The 11,631-nt window shown below is 55.3% G+C and overlaps 1 protein-coding gene across 2 annotated transcripts; it reads left to right on the top strand.

The window, feature by feature from the left end:
* Positions 1-557: 557 nt before the first annotated feature.
* Positions 558-3,182, top strand: OTX2 (orthodenticle homeobox 2; the record flags this gene model as incomplete). Of its 2 annotated transcripts, none has more annotated exons than XM_082000811.1 (3): positions 558-654; positions 1,047-1,198; positions 2,562-3,182. In XM_082000811.1, 3 exons carry the CDS (start codon positions 558-560, stop codon positions 3,180-3,182), a joined length of 870 nt encoding a protein of 289 aa, XP_081856937.1. The 2 variants fall into 2 exon arrangements, with proteins under 2 accessions (XP_081856937.1, XP_081856936.1); XM_082000810.1 differs by having other exon boundaries at positions 558-663; positions 1,026-1,198.
* Between the last annotated feature and the right edge of the window lie 8,449 nt (positions 3,183-11,631).

The following is an 11,631-nucleotide window of genomic DNA, read 5'->3' as shown; positions in this document are numbered from 1 at the left end:
TGCCCAAACCTGGGATAATTAAAATCCTTGCAAGAGACTCGGGGAGAGATAGGTTTCTTGAATTGTTTCTTTGTTTCTCCCCCTTGGGCTTTGTTATCTGCATTATTTATTTAGCCGAGGGGTTCTTTGTGTCTGCGAATGGCCCCAATCAAGTTTTGCTTGAGACAATTAGCCGGTGCCCGGCCGGGAATCCTATGCAAATGTGGGCAGTTGAAGGCATGGGGGGGTTTTGTTCGGGCAGTAATTACTGGCTGGGACGTGTCCCCCCTCCCTCCCCTCGCCTCTTTTTGGGGAGAGGTGCTTTTATCTGGTCAGTCTCTCCCAGCTCCCAAACCTGGCCGGGGTCCGGCTTTACGGGCTGGAGGGTTTGACCGGGGGGTGGGGATAAAAGCTGGGGGGCACCGAGCTGGCCTGACCCCCCTTCCCTCCCTTCTCGCCTCCGCAGGCACCTGGCGGCCCCCCCCCGCCCCACGGCACCCCCAGGGGCAGGCAGGGCGCTCGGGCGGCTCCCCCTCGCCCGGATTTCGGCCAACTCTCCTCCCCGCCACAACTTTAGCATGATGTCTTATCTTAAGCAACCACCTTACGCAGTCAATGGCCTGAGTCTCACAACCTCGGGCATGGATTTGTTGCATCCGTCCGTCGGTTATCCCGGTAAGCCACGTTTTTCTTCCCCCTTCCACCCCCTCCGCGTCCTCACTCCCCCTTTTTGCCCCACGGAGGGAGAAGCCGCCAGGCTTTTGGAGGCACAACACGCCCAGGGCACCATGATGGCTGGCGGGGGGGGAGTGTGGGGTTCCCCCTTTCCTCCTCACCTTCAACTTTTTATCCGGGGAAGGGTCTGCAAAAAGGGGACACCCTCCTGTTGGGAGGGGGGGGGTGGGCAGATGCTTCAGAGCCACCCAGGGGAGATGGGGGAGGGTTATCAGAGGTGGGTTTGCTATCGGGGTGACGGCTGAGAATTGGGGTGTGGGTGGCCTGGGGAGGGGGCAGAGGGGGCTGAGGGGCCGCTGACTGACAGCCAGGGTTTCTGGCTCCTTTCGCAGCCACCCCCCGAAAGCAGCGGCGGGAGCGCACCACCTTCACGCGGGCGCAGCTGGACGTGCTGGAGGCCCTTTTCGCCAAGACCCGCTACCCCGACATCTTCATGCGGGAGGAGGTGGCGCTGAAAATCAACCTGCCCGAGTCCAGAGTGCAGGTAGGGAAGCCGGGTGGTCCCGGAGACCCCCGCCTGGTCCCCACCTCCATCCCGCTGGCTGGGAAGTGAAAGGGAGGGAGGGCGGGGGGCTTCTGTAAGGGATAGGGTCAAGTCCTGGAGGGACATCAAGTCCCTGTGAGGTGAAGGAGGCTTATAGATGGATGAGGGTGCGGGGCGGGGGGGGCAGTGATGAAGTGGCAATTTTCCCCCCCAGGGCTGGAGTGTGCCCTCTCCTTCCTCCCTGTGCTCTTGCGGAGGGTCGTGCAGCTCCCGGGTTCCAGCTCCTGAGCCCTCCGCACCCCTCCCCAGCCCCCTCGGCCTCTCTGAACCGGGAGGGCTCCCCAGGCTCTGCCCCACACCTTGCCCTGGCTCCCCAAATCCCAGCCTGTCCTGCGAGGCGTCTGGGTACCCTGCGGAAGCCATAAAGCATCCCTCCCTTCCCCAGGGATCCCCGCATCCCTGGAGCAGGGCAAGACCGGGATCCCCTCTCGCACCAGTACGGACTGGGGGCCTCCCCTTCCTTTGATGGGACTCTGATGAGCAAGAAGAGGCCTCGGCGAAGGGGACCCCTCTCCTGGGGCTGGGCTGTGGCTGTAGGGGCCCAACCCAGACAGCATTTTGGAGGTGCTGCTGGCAGGGCAGGAGGAGGGGGTGTCCTGGGGGTCTGCGCTGCCCCTGGCAGGGACCCGGGACATCCCTGCAGCCGGGGCGGGGCAGCTCCGAAGCCATCCCTCCCGCTCCCCTCCCTGCGAGGCTTCCCGAGGCCGCGTGGTGCCGTGTCCCAGCAGAGCGTGGCCACCGGGGACCGGGATCCCCACGAAGCCTCCCCACAGCCAGCCCCCTCGGTACCTGCTAAAAGAGGGTGAGATGGGTTTGGGGGCTGGCCCTGGCTGGGAGTGAGAGCAGGGGGTCTCTTTAGAGGGTAAATGAGACATCTTTACCCCCCCCCCCCCAACTCCTGCCTCTGTTTCCCTAATTGTTCCCTCCCTTTCTGATGCCCTATTGTTCCTAATTAAGGGCTTGAATTCAATAGGCCTTAAATGGTGATTCCTGGGGGTCCCCGGCTGGCAAACAGCAAATAGGGAGCGACACCCCCCACCACCACCTTTTCCCCCAAAAGTGACCTTATTAAGCGGTTTGATTTGCCCATTTCTACTTGTTATTACTGCTAACGATCTCAGGGAGAGGGAGCCCCGGAGCTTTTCTTTGCAGCAGCCCCACACCCCTCCGCTCGCCGGGGAGCACTTTCAGTGCCCCCTCCCCGGCGAGGTCGCCCCACCACCGGCTCTTCTCCCCTTGGGTTTGCCTGCGCATCCCTAACGCCGGGCTTTTTCTCTCTCCTTCCCCATCTCCCGGTCTCAAGGTGTGGTTTAAAAACCGCCGGGCCAAGTGCCGGCAGCAGCAGCAGCAGCAGCAGAACGGGGGCCAGAACAAGGTGCGACCAGCTAAAAAGAAGAATTCGCCAGCCCGGGAAGTGAGTTCGGAGAGCGGGACCAGCGGGCAGTTCACTCCCCCCTCCAGCACCTCTGTCCCCACCATTTCCAGCAGCAGTGCCCCTGTATCCATCTGGAGCCCGGCGTCCATCTCCCCGCTCTCAGACCCCCTGTCCACCTCTTCCTCCTGCATGCAGAGATCCTATCCTATGACCTACACCCAGGCATCAGGCTACAGCCAAGGATACGCTGGCTCGACCTCCTATTTTGGAGGGATGGACTGTGGATCTTACTTGACCCCTATGCACCACCAGCTTCCCGGACCGGGGGCCACCCTGAGTCCCATGGGTGCCAACGCGGTCACCAGCCACCTCAACCAGTCTCCAGCCTCCCTCTCCACCCAGGGCTATGGAGCCTCCAGTTTGGGCTTTAACTCCACCACCGATTGCTTGGATTATAAAGACCAAACCGCCTCCTGGAAGTTAAACTTCAATGCTGACTGCTTGGATTATAAGGACCAGACATCGTCATGGAAGTTCCAGGTTTTGTGAAGAACCTTTGTGGTAACGAGAGAAACCGTGACGAGAACGAACAGGCTGGGCTGAACGCTCCAGTTTTAGTCAGGTCTTGGTTAAATTAAAGAGAAAAATAAATCAACGGACAAACAAACGAACAAAAAAACCAACAGCGGCAAGAGGGGGACAGTGTTGGTGTCATCCCTTTCAGACTCATCTCCTGCTCAGACGCTCTGGAAAAGGAATAATAAAGAGGAAAAACGGAGGAGGAAGGCCTTAAACGGACAGATCATCTAGTGAGCAGAAAACAGACAGACCCATCTGTGTTCTTTCTAGTTTTAGGCAATTGTTGGGTTTCTTTGTTTGAAAGAGGTGGGAGATCGTCTCACCTACAGGCCAGTTTAAAAAAAAAAAAAAAAGAGTCTAGGTTTTTATTTCTTTTTTTGTGTGTGCGTGGAAAGATCCTTCACCCAGAGGTTTCCAATGTGTTAGCCAACCCTCGGTTAAAATATTTGGAATGGACAGCATCTCTCTTTTTCTCCCTCCCTTTTTCTTTCTCTCTGCCTCTTGAGCTCATCCAATTGTTTCATGCCCAACTTGCTCAAGTTGGCACCCAGAGAACTTGGTTCAGGGCTGTGTGGGTTGTGTGACTGATTGTCCTAGCTGCACTACTTTATTTAAAGATTAAAAAAAAGATAATGTTCATAAGGAGTCAATATGTAGTTTTTAAGAGACAATCAGTGTGTGTCTTATATAAATGGTACATCTGTGGTTTTTAATCTGTGCTAGACTTCAAAACTGTGATCTCCTGTATTGTATGCAACTATGAACTCTGCACCAGCCGGAGTTCTGCTGTGATTTAAATAGGTTATAATTATAAGTGAAATTCAGAGCAACTGAGTTACCTATTCTCATCTTTTAAAAAATAAAAAAAAAACATTAAAAAAAAAAAAAGAAAACCACAAAAACATGATCGCCTTTCACCCAAGGTGAACTGCACTGAAACTTTTTACAACATACTGTCTCTGAATGAAAGAGAAAAGACCGAAAAAACCCCACCCGAGGACATTAAACTCCTCTGGAGCTCACTTACTGCTGGCCACGCTGGCAGTAACCGTCAAACCCAACAGGACTTTGGGCAGTTGCTCTGACCTGGATGAATTTAAACCAAGAAATTCATTGTTGTTTATGCTTGCAGGTGTTAACTGAAAAAAAAAAAAAGATATATATGCATAAACATTTTTTCCTGGATTTGGCAGATATGTATAATTATATTAAAATGGTTCTAGCACACTTGATGGTTGTCTTCCATTTTAATCGCATCCGGCGAGCGATGGAGAGGGGCGATGCCGTCTGCCGCAGGGATTTCTCGCTTGCAGCCAGGCGCGCGGGACCAGGAGGGTCCGGCTGCTTCTGCGGGGCCGAGACAAAGGGGGTTTTGCCGGTGGCTCCCCGAGGTGCAGGACGCAAAGCGAAGGGGGAATTTTTTAATTTTAATAATTTTTTTTTTTTTTTAAGGAAAAACATTCATTGCAAACAGACCTTGGATAACTCGCCGGGGGAGGGATGCATTTGCTCTGTGGCCTCCTGGGAGGTGCCGGTTTGGGGAGAGCCCTAAATTCTCCAGGCTGATCCAGGGAGGAGAAGGGGGGACGTGGGAGCGATCAGGCAGGATCGTCCCAGCGGAGGTGCTGGGGAAGGCAGGAGGCAGGTTTTTAAGCTACAATTCCATGAACTGAAGCCACAGCGCCCTGTGATGCAGGATCAGGCCCTTCCCAAGCATCCCTGCTCTTGGTGGCTCTTTTTCTGTCCTCCTCCCTCTTTCTCCCTCTCTCCTTCCCGCCTGCATTGCCGGGCTTGCTCAAGCCCTGAAATCGGTTTGGATTTAACGTGGCAAAAGAACAGACCTCTGGAAAGAGAGAGGGGCTGAAAAAGGCCCCCGCCACCACCCTGCTGCCCATCACCCGCTGTCCCGAGCGGCTTCTGACCGGTGCCCTCCTGCCCGCCGGGCACCTGGGGCCACGGACGTGCGGCCACCTCACCCCGCCGCGGTCCCCAGGAGCACGAACGCCGCCCTCGCCTCTCCGGCCATCCCTCGGCTTGGCATCCCGGGGGGGCTTGTCCCCGTCCGTCGGCTCTGGCAAACCCTCTCCTCCCCACGGCCGCACTTACGTCCCCCTGCCACGGCGAGCAAGGATCAGCCTTTTAAAATAAAGGCATCGGCCGGCTCTGAGCGAAGGCGAGGTTTTACGCTGCGTCGTGTCAGCGCTTGGCGGCCGGTGATTTTCTCGTTTTTATTTTTTCGTTTTTTAATGGGAGGGTATGTGCGGGGGAGGTTTGGGAAGCGCAAGGCAGCGCGGAGGCTGGGGCTGCCGGCGGCGGCTCGGCCGGGTCCCCGTTGCCGGCTGCTCCTGGGTAGCAGCGCAGAAAGTTTCATTTCTCCGCTGATTTGGTTCAAACCAATAAAGTTTACCTCCCTCTCCCCCGCAAAAAAAAAAAAAAAAAAAAAAAATTCAAGCAAAATACACTCAGAAAAAGCAAGTCCTTGTGGAGCTGGGGCACAGCATCCCACATGCCTGGAAAAGCTCTTTGTTTCTTGGGCTTTTGATTATTATTTTTTTTAAAGCCTCTTTTCCTATCTTGCTTTTCCCATCTTATCTTTTACTTTTCTTTCCTGAGTATTTCCCTGTCTGTGAGGGATGAGCTCCTCTGGCTATGGCTCATTTTTATCAGAAAATCCAGTTCATGGCAGGAATTTCTCTGAATTTTACCTGGCTTTTTGTACTTCCCTCATTTTCTCTACCTGTTTGTTTCTGATTTTAATTTAAATGGGCACTTGCGTAGGCAAAGGGCAAAATCCCAAGGTGAGCTGGCAAACGCAAAATATTATATAAAGAGCATTTTAACTCCTTTTTCATTTTTAATGTTTTAGATCTCCCAGCTGAATTCGTTTCCTCTGAACTCGGGCAGCAGGAGGTAATTCCGGATCCAATAAAATCGGGGGAAAAGGTGGGGGGACCACGTGGGTTTAGTGCTGGGAAGATGGATTTAGGGGCAAAGAGCTGATTAGAAAGGTGTTTGATCTGAGGTGTCCCCTCACCTCCCAAAAACATACGTACAAGTGAATGCTCTCCCTGTTCTGCAGGGTGACATTTCCCACCCCTGGAAAAAAAAAAAAACACAACCAAAAATTCAAAAAGCAGAAAACCAGGAGGGAAGTCTTGAGCCCCAAGCACAGCGAAGCTGCCTCTGATGCTGTCTGCATCGCCTCTGCCTGCTCCTTGCCTGCTCCCTGCCCGATGCCCTGCCTGCACCCTGCCTACTCCCTGTCTGATTCCCCGTCTGTCTGCCTGCACCCTGCCCACATGCTGCCTGCTCCCCTGCTCGCACCTTGCCTGATATACCTTCCCACACCCTGCCTGGCCCAGCCCTGCACCCTGCCTGGCCCTTGCCCCATCCTCCATGTTGTCCCCTGCCCACTCCCTGCCTGCCCCTGCCCACACCCTGCCCGCTCCCTGCCTGCTCCTTGCCAGCACCAGCCCACTCTGCCCAGTCTCCTCCCAGTAACCAGCGCTGGCAGGGGCAGCTGTGCTCCCACCCCAGGCTGAGCCAGCCCAGGGAGCCCCCAAAGCAGGGGCAGGTTTTGGGGTGACTGCATTTCCAGGAGGAGCCCGGGGCTGGGGAGCACTGCCAGTTTCCAAGGAGACGGGGGAAGAGTTACTGAAAAATGCCTGATTTAGGGATTCACGGCAGAACTTCCCCACCTGGCGCTGGCGGGGGGCAGAGGGACCCCCAAACCCCCTCTCACAGCCCTGGCACTGCTCTAAACCGGGGCTTGGGGGGCTGGAGGCTGGGGAGGGGGTTGGGGTGGGGAGGGCTGAGCTTGGGTCCGGGAAGGCTAAAAAAGGGTTTGGGAAGGTTGGGTGTGGATTATGGGTTTGGGAGGGCTGGGTATGGGTCAGGCTTGGGTTTGGGTCCTGGACCACAGCTTGTTTTAGGGACTGAAGGGGAAGCGGGGACCCCAGAAGGGCCCCCGACCTCTGTCCCCCATTTCCCACAGAGCAGGGGAGGAGAGCTCCCCCCAGCCCCCGGGGCCGTGCAGGGCTGGGGAGCCCGGGGGGGCGCACCCCGAAAGGCAGCCCCCCGGGCACGGCCTCCCCGTCCCCCAGCCGTCACCTGGGGAGGGGGCACCTCTGCTCCCCCCTCCCAGCCCCGCCGGGGTGCGCAGGGCTCAGAGCCTCCCCCCGGGCACCCCCCCCCCACGTGCGCCCCGCAGGTCCCTGCACGGAGCCGACGCGTGCGCTTCTGCCAGCGCCTATAGCACGAACGCCCATACAGCGCGCGAGCGCCTATATAAACGCATGTGGCACCAAGGCAGATACCGGGGCGTGCCTGTAAATGCATGTGGCATAAATGCAGGCATTGATGCGCACCATCGATGCCTAGTGCATGAACGCACTGGTCAGTGCATGTATACAGACGTATATAAACACGTACAGCACAGGAGGACACAGCGGTGCCTGTAGCACCGGTGCCTGCAGGTGTGAGGGCTCTGCCGGTGCTGGGGCGAAGGCTCAGGGCCCTGGGGGGGCTGGGGGGGGTCAGAGCCCTGGGGGCGCTGGGGGGGCCAGGGCATGGTGTCAGGGCTGGGCTGGGCTGGCGGCGGTGCCGTGTGCGGTGATGCATCGGGGATGGGAGAGCGGGGGAAGAGAGAGAAAAAGGAGGAGGAAGAAAGGAAGGAAAGGAAAGGGAGGGAAGGAAGGAGGGAAGGAGGGAAGGAAGGAGGGAAGGAGGGAGGGAAGGAAGGAGGGAAGGAAGGAAGGAAGGAAGGAAGGGAGGGAGGGAGGGAGGAAGGAGGGAAGGGAGGAAGGGAGGAAGGGAGGAAGGGAGGAAAAGAAGAAAAGGAAAAGGGAAGGGAAAGGGGAAGGGGAAGGGAAGAAGAAACACCATGCAGCAGATCCAGCTGCTGAGGCTGCCCAGTGTCTCCCCGCTGCTGCTATTGCTGCTGCACCTCTGCGCGGGGGCAGAGCAGAGGGAGGTGATGGCAGGGGGGAGAAGAGGTGGGTGAAGAGATAGATAAACATATAAATGCTACACAAACTGTTAAAATCTGCCCTGAGAGTCAATTTTGACTTTTAGGCTCATGAACCATTAATAAAAATCTCCTTATACTCAAATGGCTCTCAAATGCCATGATAGCGGATTACAAACTCCTAATGGAGATACTGTATGATCAAATATTCTCTAAGCAGCAAGGTCTAACGTGCCAGGGGTGGCCAGGCCACCTGATTATCAGCTTATCAGCAAATACTTCTTAGTGCGGGATGTGCCAAAAAGAAAGAGTCTTCCTCGGTGCAGTCCCTTCCCTTGTCTTCATTTAAACAGATTTGGGAATGGCATCATGTGGTCTGGGGACCATAGGATGACCTGCAACAATGACGTCTCCACGCGCGGGGTCGCACGCCACACCGTCCTGGGGCTGAACCCCAGTTTCGGGTTTGCCCCATTAGAGATGCAGAGTTGGAGCCATAGTTGGGGACACTTCAGGCTCCCAGTGCACAGAGAAAACACCTTCCTGGGTCTCAGGTACCTCCTGCTGATGCTCAGCCCTTGCCAGGACCAAGCCGCTGTACGTGATGTACAATTACTTGGTAATTAAACAATTTGGAAGGCAGAGGTAGCATCATTATAGGGAGAGCGAGAGGAAAGGAGGTGCCTCTGCGAGACCAGAGACCTTACAGAGATCCCCATGGAGCTAATTGCTGGAAAAACCAGACTGTATTTCTGTTGTTTTCTGTTTTCAAGGGGCTGGTTCTCTCCCTGCCTCCCCTCGTGCTCACAGGCAGGGACCCTGATATTTATTCTTGGGTGGATGCTGGTAACAAGAGATGCAATATTTCTGCCAGAACTGCTGTTGCTTAGAAAATGCATCATCTAACCCTCCATGGGGGGCAACTCGCCCCGCAGAGCCCTGTGCCCTGGGAGGGTCTGGGACCAGGATGAAGAGGGAGGAGAGGGCATGTGGGAGCAGGGAGGGCAACTTACCTCCTTTATGGTTCAGAAAATGAATTTAAAAAGTCTTTTCTGCTCTGTAACCTTTCCACCAGGGACCATGTTTTGTGTGTGCATACAGCACTCAGCACAGAGCGGCTGCGGGACTCGCAGCAGTAATTCCACCCTCCATCGCCATTAACGGCAGTTCACAGCCTGCTGGGAGATGATTTAACTCTCACTTTGCTGAAGTAACGACACAGGAGAGTTTTCAAGACTTGGAGCATTTTTGGCTCTCCCAAAGGAGGTTGTGAGGTCAGGATGTCAACACCAAGAAGAAGAAATTTCCTACCAATGTGCTTCAATTAACTTGTGACTTTTTGGTAAGGCTTGCAACGTACCTTGCATTTCCAAGCACCAGACTTTGGGTGCCATGAGGACGCCCAAGCTGCGCTGCCTTTCTTGTGCAGTGGGGAGAGGCAGCCCCGGTGCCTACAGTGTGTTTCCCACCGGGGCCAAGTCCTCCTGAATCCTCATTCGCTTTAGAAGTGACAAATTGCATTTGCATTCAGACAGAGTTTAAAGCAGAGGTGAAGCCAATTAACTTCCTGATGTTAAAAGCAAAGTGGCCCTCCATCCATGCAAGCCAGTCCCTTCATGCCACGGTGCTGGAAGTACAAATAACCATGCTCTGCTGTGTCTCACTGACTTTTGGGGACCCTGTGGGCCTGTGGGAACCTCATGAGGTTCAGCAAGGCCAAGTGCAGAGTCCTGCACCCAGGTCAGGGCAACCCCCCGTATCAATCCAGGCTGGGGGAGGAAGAGATGGAGAGCAGCCCTGACCAGAAGGACTTGGGGTACTGGTGGATGAAAAGCTGGACCTGAGCCGGCAATGTGCGCTCGCAGCCCGGAAGCCAACCGTGTCCTGGGCTGCCCCCAAAGCCGCGTGGCCAGCGGGGCGAGGGAGGGGATTCTGCCCCTCTGCTCTGCTCTGGGGAGACCCCCCTGCAGTGCTGCGTCCAGCTCTGGAGCCCTCAGCACAGGAGACATGGACCTGCTGGAGTGGGGCCAGAGGAGGCCACAAAAATGCTCCGAGGGCTGGAACAGCTCTGCTGGGAGGGCAGGCTGGGAGAGCTGGGGGGGTTCAGCCTGGAGAAGAGAAGGCTCCACGGAGACCTTAGTGCAGCTTGACAGGAATTCAAGGGGGCCTATAGGAAAGACGGGGACAGACATTTTAGCGGGGCCTGTAGCGATAGGACAAGGGGTGATGGTTTTAAACTAAAAGAGGGCAGATGTAGACTTGATATAAGGAAGAAATTTTTCACACTGAGGGTGGTGAACCCCTGGCCCAGGTTGCCCAGAGAGGTGGTAGATGCCCCATCCCTGGAAACATCCCAGGTCAGGCTGGACGGGGCTCTGAGCCACTTGATCAAGTTGAAGATGTCCCTGCTCATGGCAGGGGGGTTGGACTAGATGGCCTTAAACGGTCCCTTCCAACCCAAACCATTCTGTGATTCCATGATTCTGTGTTGGATCCTCCCTGGGGTGTGGGGCTGCAGGTTTGACCCCTTGGGATGATCAGCCTCCTCTCCATTAGGAAAATACCTGGAGCCCCCCCAGGGAAGCTCGTCTGACCACAGGCTGATCTGGGTGAGCCCCAGGGGCTGCAGAGCTGCAAACGAGGAGTGTGGTGAGTTGTGAGGGTATTTGTTCAGTGTCCCATGGAGGAGGCAGTGCGGGCTTGGCTTTATTTAATGCTTCTATTAGCAATATGAAAGAGCATGCAGGCAGAATTGTTAAACACCAAATTGCCAGAGCTGGTGGAGGAAAACAAGTGGTAGTAAGAGGTAGGCAGAGGACAGAGAGCCTGGCAAAGAAAAGCAGGGATGGATGGCAAAGGCCAAGCAAATGCACGTGGAGAGGTAGCTGGAACGATTCAGCATCCCTGCAGGAGGAAGGTGTTTGGAAAGCCCGGCCATGCACGGGCTGGTGAGCGCTAAACTCCCAACAGCTGTGAGGTTGCAGGAACTGGGGTAGTTGGACGGTGAGAAGGGTGCTGGAGGCTGGTGGGAACCTGAAAGGCTTCATCCCTGGGTCAGTGAGGGCATGAGGGCAGGGATATTGTCACTGAAAACCCTGGAAATCCCCAAATCAGGCGGAAGAGGAGACCTCAGCTGAAATTATGTTGTCCAATCTCAGGGCCAGGCTTTGAAACTGAAAGTGTAAAATTAGAAAGGGTTCAGGAAGAGTCATGAAAGCAACTCAAGGAGTGGGGAACCTGCCTGACAGAGGAGTAGCTGGTGAGATCCTGTCAATATATGGAGTTGTCCAAGAGAAGGCTGAGATGATGTAGGTATATTCGGTGAGTGCGGAGTATTACATGGAAGACAAAAACATGCGTTTATCCATCTGGCAACAACACATAGATTGACAGGTTAAAATAAGATTAATCCAAACTGGACATCAGAGACAAATAAAAGTTATCAGCTGAAAC

This window comes from Phaethon aethereus, assembly GCF_964289735.1.
Source record: "Phaethon aethereus genome assembly, chromosome: 5".
NCBI lineage: Eukaryota > Metazoa > Chordata > Aves > Phaethontiformes > Phaethontidae > Phaethon > Phaethon aethereus.
This window is presented reverse-complemented; position numbering and strand designations above follow the sequence as displayed.